Below are 13,669 nucleotides of genomic sequence, written 5' to 3' on the forward strand. Positions count from 1 at the left end.
CTTTGCGATGGACCCCTGATCTTTCGATCTTTTTTCATACAACATCCTTAATTTGCTTGTCATATGCTGTACACTCGGGAATTATGGGAACACATCTGCCTATTGGGATTTATTGAAACACTCCTACAATCTCTTCTGGATTATCTGGAGTAGTAGTAGCTATCTCCCCAAATTGAACAGGCCTTGTTATATTTCGCCTTCTTTTCCTAAATATGTGACTGCTCTAACTTCCAATCATTCTGTTTGTGGTTCACTACTGCCTTTTTGCTATGTAACCTTTTCATGTAGTAGACATCTTTTGGTAGAAGTCATGGGACCATCACCACTGCTGCCGATGTCAACAGGATTGCAGCTCCTGGTGTTTTGAACCAGCACATGCTTCAAATAAATGCATACCAATAATTCTATGCAGTTTTTACCTCTTCTATAGAGCCCCAGAGTATCGTCTCCATTTTGATATCCCGTCATTACTGCTATACTCTTACTTCCATCTATTTCCCGTCTCTTCCACGCGCTCTTTACTCTTCCCCATGTTGTGGTTCTCCATAGCCTTTTCTCGCTCATGGAGCTACTATTTTGTGATTTTGGTAATGGCATTCCCATTCTAGAGTTTCGTAGCCTCTATCGCCCGACTTGCTCTTCAATCGTAATGTGTGGGCTGAAACTGTCGTGTTTATCCTTTTTCTTTCCGCATATTATATTATTCTCGATCTTCGCTTCTTTAACGCCATTACCTTCGTCATTTATTCCCCTGCGTATTGTCCTTCAGGCATCTTCACCAAACTCTCATCGAGATTCTTTGCAGTTCCGCTGTCCTCATGTTCGTTGGCCGAAGAGTATTGGTTTTCCTTTTCTTCTTTCCATCGCTTTTTGCATCTCCATCTCGTGTTTTTCTCGCTCGTACTTTCAAATTTTGATTGGCCCTGTACACATCTGTGTTAGCAATCGATATTTTTGATAGCTGTGATATGTATCTCCGTGTAGTAATATGCCTTTGCTACCCACTCTAGAATTCTTACCTTTGTATCCGAAAGTATTCCAACCTAGCACCGCTCCTCTGTGGAGGCGATCTTGATGCTGCGGCCACCGTATTCGGTTACATCATGGTCGCGTATTCCTGCTCTCTCTCGCCATGGTGACTTCTTGGGTATTCGCTTCTTTTGCTTTCGTCGTAGGTATCGCAGGCGCCTGCGAGCTATTCAACGTATATGTCAGCTATCCAAGTTAAAATCACGCCAACTATCGCTACCTTCATCACGGCTTGGGAGACGGCTTTGGAGATATACCGTGAGATTGATGTGGGCATTGGTCGCACCTAATCAGCAAAACGGCGAAGCACGTCAAAGTAAAAAAAAAGAACTCTAGCACCATGCTGGAAATTAAAAGTTGAAATTTTCATCTCCACGTGTCATTTGGACAAAATTTGCAAAAGAAAAACAAGAGCACTCTCTGTTCCCCACGATACTCGAACAAGTCAAAATTTTAGCCACATTTACCAGAAGAAAAATACCACAAGAGAGTCAGAAGTATTAGCATACAGTTGGGTTACAATTATTTATTACCACTACTGCTCTAATTTTACTCAGCTACCTGATATTTACGTTTCCTAGTCCCATGAAGTGGTTAGCAATCAGAACCAAATTTTGAAGCCGATTAGAAATGCCATGAAGAAGAGCTGTGGTCAGAAGAACCCTGTTTTACCCAGAAGAGTGGAAGACTTCTTCCATTGCTTGAAAGCAGACCTAGAAGGTCGTCGTTTTTTGTTCATCATCATCCCACTAAGTGAAAGGCAAAATAGAAAAAAACTTACTAATAGAGATGGAACCAGGAGATTATGGATGAAGGCATCTGCAGAGCTGGTCAGTCCTTTGAATCAAAAGTTAATCTGCTGAAAGTGAGAGAAAGAAAGTGTGGTCAGAAGAACCATGATTGGGGAGCCACAAGAGAGTTTCCCCTCCTGCTTGAAACCACTCAATCATCGTTCTGGATTATTTTCACGCCGCAGTAGGAAAAGGGAAAGAAAACATACTTACCGCGTATCAGAATGGAGAGGTCTCGAGACTAGGTTGGAAGAGCGTCAGTAATCAGGACTGACAGTGCTGCCTCAAAGATATCAAGAAAAGAAAAATGCAGTCAGAGTAACCCTGATGTCGCACCCACTGGAGATAAAAGTTTCCTCTCTTGCCTCAAACGCGCACTTATGAGACCATCGTGTTTCCTTTTATAATCATCCCGCAGAACAAAAAACAAATAGAGAGGAACTTACCAGCATGATAGAAGAAGATAGTGAAGATCTAGGCTGAACTACTTTGGAGAAGTGTTAGTAACAAGTACAAAAGTTGGTCACTCAGAAGTAAGAAAAAAGTGAGAAGAGTGTGAAAAGGTAGTCAGAAGGAAAAAAGTTTCCATTTTAGCCTCGAACGCGTGACCATAGAGCGGGCCATCGTGTTCTTGTTGTAATCATTCTACAGCGCGTGCGGGAGAGTGAGAAAGTAAACATTACTTACCGTAGGCTGTTGAGCCCTTCGGCATCACAGAGGTCCTAGGAGGAATAAGCAGTTAGCATCTGCAACGTGACTGAAGCCATACTAATTGTAATGAAAGACTCTAGTCAGAAGAACCCTAATACCGCACCCACTGGAGACAAAAAGGTTGCACCTCTTGTCTCAAACGCGCACTCACAAGGCCATCGTGTTCTTATTTATAATCATCCTATCGCACGGGGGAGAGAAAAACGGAAGATTCTTACCGAATATTGTCGAGAAAGATGGCAAAGGCCCTGTCAGAAAAAGATAGTTAGTATCTGTACCGTAGTTCAAGTCAAAGCGATCATGAAGGAGACAAAGATGTGGTCAGAAGAACCTTGGTGCTGCGTCCACCTGAGACAAGAACCCTAATGCCTCAAGCAGACCAGGATCAACGTTCTGTTCTCATCATCCCACAGTGTAAGAGAGAAAAGAAAAATGTGGTCAGAAGAACTGCAATGCTGCGTCTGTTGGAAGCAAGAACCCGTTTGCCTCGAACAAACGCACATTCAAATTCTTTATTTTCATCATCCCAGAAAAGGAAGAGGAAGAAAAGAAATGTGTGGTCAGAAGAACCTTGATGCTGCGGTTTACAAGAGACAAGAACCCGTTTGCCTCAAACGCGCATCAACGTTCTGTGTATCATCATCCCACAAAGCGAGAGAGAGAAAAGAAATTCAGACCAACTTACCAGTGACTGTTGAACAAGCTCGTAGAACCCTGGTTGAAAGCAATCAGTATCCGCAGTGGACTTGAAGTCAAAAGATCATGGGAGGAGAAAAATATGTGGTCAGAAGAACGTTAATGCTGCGTCCAATGGATAGAGGCAAGAACCCTTGTGCCTCAAACGCACATCAACGTTCTTTGTTTTAATCATCCCACATCGCGGAAGAAGAAAATTGAGATTGCTTACCAGAGAATGATGAGGAGGATCGCAGAGGCTCTAGCAGAAAGAAAGAGTCAGCGCCCGCAGCACGATTGAAGCCACAACGATCAAAAGGAAACCAATTATAGTCAGAAGAACCCTAATTTCGCACCCACTGGAGACAAGAGAAGAAAGAGAATCTTTTTTTGTCTCAAAGCGCACTCACGAGGCCATCGTGTTCTTGTTTATAATCATCCTAGAACGAGGGAGAAAGGAAATCAAGGTAGCTTACCGGAGGTTGCTTGGTACGAAGCTTGCGGAGACTAACTGGTAGCAGAAGAAAGTAGTTAGTATCCGCAGTAAAGAAGATGAAGGCAAAGGATCGCGAAGGAAAAGGAAGGTCAGAAGAACCCTGTTTCGCATTCACTAGAAATAGTCGAGGAAATCTCTGCTATCTCAGACGCGCACTCATGAAGCCATCTTGTTTGTGTTTCTCATCATTCCAAGGGAAAAGGCAAAAAAGAAGAAGAAAGCAGTCACTTACCAAAGGCTGTCAAAGCAAAGCGTGAGAGGTTTCCTAGGAAAATAAAGCAGTTAGCACCGATAAAATAATTGCAGCCAAAGTGATCATGATGAAACCAAATGGTCAGAAGAACCCTGTTTCGCACCCACTGGAGATAGCCGAGGAGAATTCTCTGCTATCTCAAACGCGCACTCATGAAGCCATCGCGTTTGTGTTTCTCATCATTCCAAGGACAAGGCACGGTGAAAAAGAAAATATGTACTTACCAGAGGCTGCCAAAGCAAAGGGTGAGGGATCCTAGGAAAAGAAAGCAGTTAGCACCGATAAAATAATTGCAGTCAAAGTGATCATAATGAAACGATGTGGTCAGAAGAACCCTGTTTCGCACCCACTGAAGCCAAAGAGAAAAACGCTTTCGGCTCAATCGCGCACGCATATTGCCATTGTGTTTTTGTTTTTCATCATCCCAAAGAAAAGAAGAGGAGAAAATGATTACTTACTGATGGACAGTGCAGGAAAAGACGATAAAGCCCTAGGAGAGAGAGGTGGTCAGCATCCGCAAAGTGATTACAGCCAACATGATCATGAAGAAAGACTGAGGTCAGAAGAACCCTGATTTCGCACCCACTGGAGTCAAAAGAAAAAATCCGCTTTTGACTCGATCGCGCACGCATGTTGCCATTGTGTTTGTGGTTTTCATCATCCCAAGATGGAGGGGAAGAGGAGAGGGAGATTACTCACTGACAGCCGCTGTAGTAAAAGTCCGTGAAACCCTGGAAGGAAGAAGTGGTTAGCATCTGTGACTAGAAAGTTCAAGCCAAAGAGATTGTGAAAGAGGAATTTGGTGTCAGAAGAACCCTAATTTCGCGCCCACTGGAGTCGAGAGTGAAAAGTTCGCTCTCTCGTCGAACGCGCACGCATACTTCCATTGTGTTCTTGCTTTTCATCATCCCGAAGAGAGGAAGAAAAGAGAGAGATGACTCACCGATAGCTCCTGTGGAAAGAGGTCGCATATCACTAGAAGAAGAAAATAATTAGCATCTGTGACTGGAATTTGAAGTTGAAAAGACTGTGAAAAAGAGTCTGGTGTCAGAAGAACCCTGATTTCGCATCGAGTCAAGAAAAGAAGGTCTCCTCTTGGCTCGGTCGCGCATGCATATGGCTATTGTGTTCTTTTTTGTCATCACCCAGAGACAATGGAGAGAGGAAGGGAAGAAAAAAAAAGAGAAGAGACTCACCGAGGCCACGAAGAAGATTGTGACTGCCCTGGCATGAGAAAGTGATTAGCATCTACAACTGAAATTTGATGGCAAAAGTAGTTGTGAAAGAAGATGGTCAGAATAGAAGACCCAAAATATTGCACCCATGGAGGTAACAGAGCTTCCTCCGTTACCCGAGCAGACCCAGAAGGTCGTCGTATGGTTTTTGTCGTCATGCCAGCAGGCAGAAAATGATAGAAGGAAAGGGTGTAACTTACCAGACGTAGCAGAAGAAAAGCAAAAGTTAGTCTTTAGATGTTTCGGTGTCAGCGACGTCAATGCAAGATGAAGAAGATGAAGAAGATGAAGAAGATGAAGAAGATGAAGAAGATGAAGAAGATGAAGAAGATGAAGAGGTAGGCAGTGGGTGTTCAGAGATTGGCAGAAGTGCTCCAGCTGGCTTTGACCAGAAGCCAGTGGATCACTGCAGCTTTGGAGCGAAGGGAACTGAAGTGAAGTCAAACTCAGTGGTGATCCACAACCGCATGGCAATCAGGGGGGAGTGGAGAAAAACAAAGAACGGAGAAGAAGCAAAAAGACAAACGCGTACTTGTCCAAAAAGAAAAAAGAAAAGAAAAAAGAAAAAGGTAGGGGAAAAGAAAGGGGGGAAAGGCTGAGGCCCATTACTGTTCTACGAGAGAGAGAAAGCTTACATGGAAAAACAAATGAAAAAATGGAATGAGGGAGAGAGGAGGAGAGAGAAGAAGGGGGGAGAGGAGGAGAGGGGGCAGGAGAATAAAAAGAGCAAAAGGAGAAAAAAAAAAGAGAGAGAGAAGAGAGACGAGATGGAAATGGAAATGGCACAAGATCATCAGACACAAGATTGTTGCGCGCATCAGCTACTACTTAGTAGCCTACATCAAGAACCCTACTTTGTCATCATTTGAAAGCCAACGAACCAGAAAACCTAGAAGGAAAAGAAGAAAAATTAGCAGAATCATGAACTGAAGAGAAGAGGGGAGGGGAGAAAGGAAGAGGGGAGGGGAGAAAGGAAGAGGGGAGGGGGGGGGAAGAAAGAAGAAGAAAGCTCTGGGATCATAGAAGATTTGTTGTCTATCATTTGGTGCTAACTAGGCCGAAGCTCGTAGCGCGTTAGAAGAACCCTGATTCTAATCACTTCCCAAGCCCCCGGATTCCCCTCCATTAGCGAAAACTGAGAGTTCTGCTCATGGGGGACTTACCTTGGGATCCGGGATATGAAGAAGAAAGGAGGAAAAGAGGAACAGAAGGAGAGCGGGAGGGGGGAGGTCTATATAGGTGTCGAGATCACCAGGTGGGCCCCATGATCTGCTGCCAGCTGGAAAGTGAACAGAAAATAAAACAGCCTGCTCTCGAGACTGGCCTATAAGAATTCAGGATCACAGCTGTCTCAGCAACGGTGAGCAAGTTTATGCATACTGACCTGGCCAGACCGCTCCGTGATCACAACAAATACGTCACATTGGTCCAATTCATCTGAAGTTCATGCAGATGTGAGGGTCGTGATCGAATTCTCGATTTGCAATTGGCAGACGTTTGGCGAGGAGGGGGGGGATCATGAGCTTTTGCTCCGGTGAAGAAATTACTGAATGCAAGAATCTCCGCACAATCATGCAGTTCTGACCGCCCCCCCACGATGAGAGTTATTGTTGTAGCGATTCATCATATTACTGTCGATCTGCAGATGTGTGGAGTAGTATTGTATGCATGGCGTTGAAGTGGTGCAGTCAAAGTTGAATTGGCAGCTGCGTAGATATTGTAGGAAGCGCCTTGCATTGTATTCGTAGAGTGCCAGTCTCTCTGTAGCTGTTCGTAGCTGTCCCCTGGGGCGTAGACGAAGGTGCAGCTGGAGAGGTGGCATGCAGATGAAGCTATCGCCAGTTCCATATACCTTATTTGCACTCCGCACCATGTATTTCTCCGTCATTAATAGGTAGAAGAAACAATTCAGACTCTGGATTGAATGTCAAGCACACACTTTCTTTACCCCTTTATCTGGTGACACTACGTTAGATCTCGATTTTATCTGTCACTGCGCATTTGTGGTCATGATTCTTGCGGCCCTTGCGGCAGGCACTGCCTTGCTACTTTATAGATATTTACGAATCCCAGAGACGAGTATTTTGGCTACGTTATCGTCAAGAAAAATGCTACGTCCAACAGCAAACAGCTTGGATAACGTCGTTGGACTGGCGGGTGGATTCCCACGAAAATGATCGCCAACGCTGCTAAGCTAGATCTATAGTTCGTGGGGAAACCTAAATTCCAACCTAAAACTAACGACAGATAGACAGCTTGCCATTTCGCTCCAAATCGCGGCTCAATATCTCTCAGATTTCAGAATTCGAAAGATGTAACTACAGAAATATCAGGAAGCTTTGATATTCAGATTTGGAGGAGTTACATTGAGAACAGGCAGTGGCTGGTACACAATCTAGAGACGGTGATAGAAGCATTACCCTAGAGCATACGGTAGAAATCGTTGGGCGAAGCTTTGAAGGCATCCTTCTTGACCAAAGATTTCGCCAAAATGACATAAAATGAAACGAAAAATCCTGTGATTTTGTGTAACAATAGCTGGTAGCTAAAGGAGATAGGAAAGCTGATACTTTTCTCACATGGTCGCATTGTATGTAGCCGCACTCGATTATTCAGACGCTGCACTAAATGATTACTCTACTCTTCTGCCTAGACTACTGCACCACGGATTTACCTTTTCAAACACCATAGGTCACTTCTATTATTATTTGATCTCTTCCATTTCTGCTGAGAAGCAATTCCATCCAGATGTGATTATCTTTCCTACCCCCTTGGTTTTGGCTCAGGCTCAAATACCGCTCGTTGACATCGAAGTACTCTGAAAGATGGGCTCCTAACGTTTGTGCAACAAATTGACACACCGATGCCAAATTTCTTAGTCGAGAATTGTGCTACTTTCGATGCTTGCCCAATAATTGCTACGGCCATGGCGGCGTATTGCAATGATCTACGCTAGCAACTTGGTTTTTCTTCAGAAATAAGCGTCGTAAAGGTACAGTACTCCTTCGTCAGTTCCATTTCGCCATCCCACCGCTGATCCCGCCCTTGGATAGATAGTGCTAACAAGATCGGAGATTAAATAGATTGCTTTTAGCCTCCCATCATCGAACAATAGCGACGCATTACGCACACGTGTACGTTGAACGAACAAAGATACTGAGATTGAACAACTCGTCAAATAGTTCGCTATTTCCCTTTGCGTGCCGAAGAAATCATACCGCATATTTGCAGGGACCACGAGCAGCGACAGAGAGGGCTTCACCTGGGCCATCACTCGAAGAGGACGTGAAGAAGAGGAAAAAGTATTTTGGACTACGAAAGGCGAAAAGCCCCAATCCATCATGATTTTGGATAAACTTTCCGACCGATAGTTATCGAAGTTGCCATACCAATAACTACTTCGCTCAAACATTGGAGCCAGCAGCCTCCGTTCCACAGAAACCTTCTCCAATAGATACTCACATGGGCGGTCGGCGAAAGATATATTTTACCTCAAAGCACAATTCTCGCAGAACTAGAATTATCCTTATTCGTCCTCTGATAGCTGCAATAAAATAACGGGCTTAATATGCATCAACAAACAGCAAAATTAGAGGCAAACTATGGTAAAAGATTTCCATCTAAGCGATGGACAGTATTTGATGAGCCGGCTTGGCAGTTTCGATGGATTCACCAAGTAGCTTGCAATGAGCTTTTAGCGAATTAAAAGAAAACAGCGCATTTTTTGTTTATGAGCGCCCACCTAGCCATCATTCAGAAATTTTTATTGAGATCGAGGCCTCGGAAAGCTGGCAGTGCCGACGCCAATTTCTTCTCCTCTGATGGCACTTTTGCAAGGCGCGGAATCTGTCGGGAATTGTATTGGTTATAGGGCGCACGCCAAAGCCCTTCTACAACCTTCGAATCCGAAACTATCAACGGTTTTACTAATCTAGTAGCTACCTGATAGCGCAGGGTACGCATGCATTTTGTTTCCAAGTCACTAAAAGTCATGGATGAGACCAATGTCACACAGAACGTGACCGCAAACGGGGTCCGTGGCTGACGGCTCCCCATCTCCTTTGCACCAACACTGCCCATAGACTGACCCGTGGCAATGCCAGCACGGATACCAGCAAAAGCGGCTTTCTCCTTGCTACAGCGGCTAGCAAGTCGCCTGTCAAAGTTGTCAGAAAATATTCTATGGTGGACTGACCGATTTTATTCTCTTCGCAGATATGATGCTCGACTATTCTATGCATGAAATCGATATTTTGGACCTTTGAAAGCAGCAGCACTGAGCTAGCCCTATTTTCTTGCCTTGATCGTGGATCGAAGGATCACAAATGGAAATTGGGAGACGCGTTGGTAAGTTATTACAGAAAGCTGATACTCTCCTTGCACGGCTTTCAAGTCCAAAGATCTAATTGTTACTCTATTGCTAGGAATATTTTCGTGAATTTCTGATGCCATCTGCATTCCTCAACTAAAACGAAGAACGTCGACACAAACGTTTCCAACACTGGCCTCATACCCCTATCGCCGAGACAAGTCCCTCAAAAGTCGACATCTACGCTTTCTCATTATCGCTCTAAGCATTCTATATCAACAGGCTTTCATAGTGAAGAAAATGAACATTCGTGTAGGGCCAGACTTGCACGGCCCAGCTAGTTCGCTGCCCCTTTGGACTTGGTGCTGCGCCGTCGGATCTGTCTATGCAAGTTTTTGGTTCCTGGAAAATTTTGTTCTAAAGCTTTCGGTTTAGATGCAAACACTCTTGAGGCGCACTCAAGTTCTTTGGCTAGGGTGGTTGCCATAGCCAACAACTGCTCTCGCCTCCAGCCAGCGAACGAGTGATACTCTCCAGCTCACGTTCCAAAACCAAGTCGACTTGGATTCACCTGGATGCAGTTTGGACAAGATGATAATCTATTGTCGAACTTGAAGAGGATACAAGGCAAGTCCCCAGAAAGCAACCAAAAATTGGTGAGCGCACTGATAGTATCGAATATTGAGCATCTGTTTATTCTGTCTAGCATTGATGTGCTCGGTCTTGAGGCAAGGCGGCCAACCAACTAGAATTTCTTACTCTGCCGCAGAAACGTTATAGCTAATCGGAAGTAGAGCTGATCATTCGGATTTGTTAATTTTAGCCCTCGAACTCCAAGATGAGGAATAAACCACTTCGACCATACCGTATAGGCACCGTTTCTTCAGACTCTGATAGCAAGATGGCCTTGGGTTCTTTCAATTTATTGACCAAGGCACGTTTCCTTTCTCTCCTCTCTCGAGTAGCGTGTCTTTTTTACAGAGCACTATTAAGGTATAACCTACTGACAAATTTCTTGATACTACTTGTAGAACTACTGCTTACCATCAAGATAATCGATCGTCCACAACGACTCTCGCGAACCTCTGTCTTGAACAGAAAGAATACATGCTCAGCTCGACATACAGGTACTTCAATTTATGATAAGAGTATACCATCACCTCCAACAAGCCATATTCGGAGATGGGACTCAAGGAAGCGTTACTGCTTGAACCAGTCAACATCGAACTACCATTTCTCATTGAATTTACGCTTCCTTCCGACAGCGTCCTAGTTTATCGCAAAGATATTGCACCAGCTATTGCGGCAAAGAAGCTAGCTCGAAAGGCAATTTCTACCGATAACCCCCAACCCTGAAGAATTAAAGCTGAAGAAGAAATACAGCTGGATTACATGCAGTCGTATCAACGCAGAGACAACCCCCAGTCTCAAATTTCAGCGCGACCTCATGGATGCAAGATTGAACTTTGGGCTACCATTCGAGTTGGACCGTAGCCTGGTATTCAAGATATCACCGGTTCTATATTGGACAACGCATTTTGCACTCTACGGCACTCTACGCTTCCCATTAGTATGAGCATTCTTCTATCTGCCCCGAGGTTCAACCTTTGCAAGTTTACACAAATTCTCTGCTGTCTTCTATAAAAACTGCCGCTAACTTCTCCTCTGATAGTTCTAGCCCGAGTCAACTCAATTTACACCCACGTCAAATCCTCAAGCTCGACTTTGCCGATTACGCACACAAGAAGAATACAAGCTCACATAAATACCTACACATCTTCATCTGCTCACAGCATCTTATATACTCCATCATACCCACAGCCTTCAAAGCAACCCCCTCCCTAATTCCTCACAGCACTAGGAGGCCACCAAATCATCGGCGGAAACGCCAACTCCTCAACCCCCTCGCCACTATACACCTCCCACCCCAAGCTCTTATACGTCTTCATCCCCTCCTCACTCGCCTCCAAGTACGCCGGAATCCCCAGCTCAGCACACCTCTCCATCCCCCACTTCACGCACGCCGAAGCCACCCCACGCCTCCTATACGCAGGATCAACGCACATCCAGCCCAGCAGCGCAAACGGCCGCCCCTTCATGACCTTCCTCCGCATATCAACCTCTGGCTGAATCAGCTCGAGGCACTGCTGCCTCTTCTCCTCGTCCTGTATCCACTCCATGCGCAAGATGTGATTCTCCTGCATGTACTCCTCCTCGCTCCTCACCCTGTCCCAGACGAACCACTCCGCATAGCCAATAATCTTCTCCTCTCCCGTAGCTGGATCTGTGTGTACGCACTTGATGGCCGGCCACACAGAGGGATACTTTGCAGCGTGCTCTCTGAAGCCGGTCAAGTGTTGCCCGGCGGTAAATTCATAGTTCTCTAGTGTCTTGGGCCCTCCCATGATTTTCATAATAGGAAACGGCCCAAACGCTTCGAGGATGAGCTCCATGCATCGCGGCAAGTCTTCGTCCCGAGCATTTTCGACACGGAAATGGAAAGGCGTGGATGACATGATGAGATAGAGTTGGTTGGCTGATGAACAATGCCCGTTAATCTTTTTCGACAGTACAATGCGAACAATTGCAAATCTAGTCCGTCCACTCCTATAGTTTATATAGACATCTATATACCAGCTGCTCAGCGTCTATATCAAGAGGCACTTTTGCTCAAGCAAAGTAAAGTGGAACATCTCATGACTCTTCGCCGAAAAGTGCTGTTACCCCGCGACTAGGGTCCCATGACAACTAGCCTCGCTCTATCCAGCGATTCCAGCTGGCCAGAAGGATAATCGGCACGGCCTTGACATGTGAAGCATAAATGGCGCGCTCTTTGGAAGTAATAAATTGCGAAAAGGAATTTTTATCAGAGCGACTAATACAGGGCATAGAAAGGGGGATACCGTTAGTAGCCATATTATAGGTAGACAAGAAGCCTCACAAGCATAAAATCGAGACACTCCATCTAAATGCTCCCTTGTATTCTTTTCTAGATACCTGTAGATACATATAGGCATATCTGCTGTCCGCAGTGCTAAACGAAACATGCATATCCCCTCGCCATCCACAAACTATTGCCAGCCCGAAGAATGCACGTACACATGACGAGTTACTCCGCATACACGTTTTGAGACAGAGTTTTGGATGTCATACAACGACGGCTTGAAAGAAAGCAAGACTTGCAGCTGTATAGCTGGTGGAATATCAAAGTGTCAAGCTGAAAGGGAAGAGCAGCCAAAACACTAGAGGATCAGAGAAAAGAGCGTCTACCGCTGCTACCAAATCCAATAGAGAGAGTGTAGGCATGAGAGAGAGCAAGGAAAGCACTTTTGGGTAATGAAGAGAGAGAGAACGGAATTGAAAAAGAAGGGGAATAGATGGAAGGAAAAGAATAGGAAAGTTAGTTATACAAGAGAAAATTTTAATGACCAGCGCAAGTTCTAGGCTCGAGAACAGCTCTTGTCGCTATGCGCAAAGTCTGGCTTTTAAAGGCTGAGGACGAAATAAAATTGGAAATACGGAAAGAAATAATATAAAATACGGGAGATAATAAAGAGGCAAAGAAATAACAGAAGATACGAAAGAGAGATAATAAGAAATACGTAAAAGAAATAATAGAAGATACAAAGAGATAGTAGGAAATGCGTAAAAAGAAATGACAGGTAACAGGGAAAGGGAAAAGAAGAATAGAATTAAAAAAAAAGGGCAAACAAGACAAAGAGGTAAAATAGGAAGAAACAGAAACTTGGAGCCTAAACATGGGAAATTATTGCACACATCACAAAAGCGAGAGGCACAAAAACAAGAGGCAATCACACGCAACAAAGCACGGCATCAATTTTGTAAGGGGAATCATAAAATCAAGCACGTAATCAAATTTGACTGGTGACAGTTCCCCAGAGAACTGAAATCTCCAACGCCGGTCGTGATTTGAGACTCAAGAAAATGGGGGGTGCATAGTGTCGTGTCAAAGCGCAAAGCAATGGTAATTTCAACGTGAGAAAAAATGACAAAAGACGACGTGCCCGAACGACGCAAATCAGTCCAACGCCCCAATGTTGCCCCAGGTCAGCCCATCAATTTGGCTGTGAAGAATAGGAAAAGAGAGCATCAAATGGAAGTTGACAAAACCATGTCCAATTCCCTGTGACAGGTCTGGATAAAAGACGC

General features: G+C 44.6%; 3 protein-coding genes across 3 annotated transcripts; 1 reads left to right on the forward strand and 2 right to left on the reverse strand.

The window, feature by feature from the left end:
- Nucleotides 1–1,597: 1,597 nt before the first annotated feature.
- TrAtP1_007548 (uncharacterized protein) lies at nucleotides 1,598–6,456 on the reverse strand (the record flags this gene model as incomplete). The annotated part of the gene is made up of 14 exons (XM_066113568.1): nucleotides 1,598–1,606; nucleotides 1,811–1,866; nucleotides 2,034–2,061; nucleotides 2,267–2,304; nucleotides 2,508–2,542; nucleotides 2,750–2,779; nucleotides 3,217–3,245; nucleotides 3,439–3,468; nucleotides 3,683–3,717; nucleotides 3,935–3,967; nucleotides 4,180–4,210; nucleotides 4,655–4,686; nucleotides 4,899–4,930; nucleotides 6,443–6,456. The coding sequence occupies 14 exons, from the start codon at nucleotides 6,454–6,456 to the stop codon at nucleotides 1,598–1,600; spliced, it is 432 nt and encodes a 143-aa protein (XP_065969654.1).
- A 4,225-nt stretch (nucleotides 6,457–10,681) lies between these two features.
- TrAtP1_007549 (uncharacterized protein) lies at nucleotides 10,682–10,855 on the forward strand (the record flags this gene model as incomplete). Its single annotated transcript, XM_066113569.1, has 1 exon — nucleotides 10,682–10,855. The coding sequence occupies one exon, from the start codon at nucleotides 10,682–10,684 to the stop codon at nucleotides 10,853–10,855; it is 174 nt and encodes a 57-aa protein (XP_065969655.1).
- Nucleotides 10,856–11,340: 485 nt separating this feature from the next.
- Nucleotides 11,341–12,015, reverse strand: TrAtP1_007550 (uncharacterized protein; the record flags this gene model as incomplete). Its single annotated transcript, XM_014093130.2, has 1 exon — nucleotides 11,341–12,015. One exon carries the CDS (start codon nucleotides 12,013–12,015, stop codon nucleotides 11,341–11,343), a length of 675 nt encoding a protein of 224 aa, XP_013948605.1.
- Nucleotides 12,016–13,669: the final 1,654 nt, after the last annotated feature.

Source organism: Trichoderma atroviride, chromosome 4, assembly GCF_020647795.1.
Source record: "Trichoderma atroviride chromosome 4, complete sequence".
In the NCBI taxonomy this organism is placed as follows: Eukaryota; Fungi; Ascomycota; class Sordariomycetes; order Hypocreales; family Hypocreaceae; genus Trichoderma; species Trichoderma atroviride.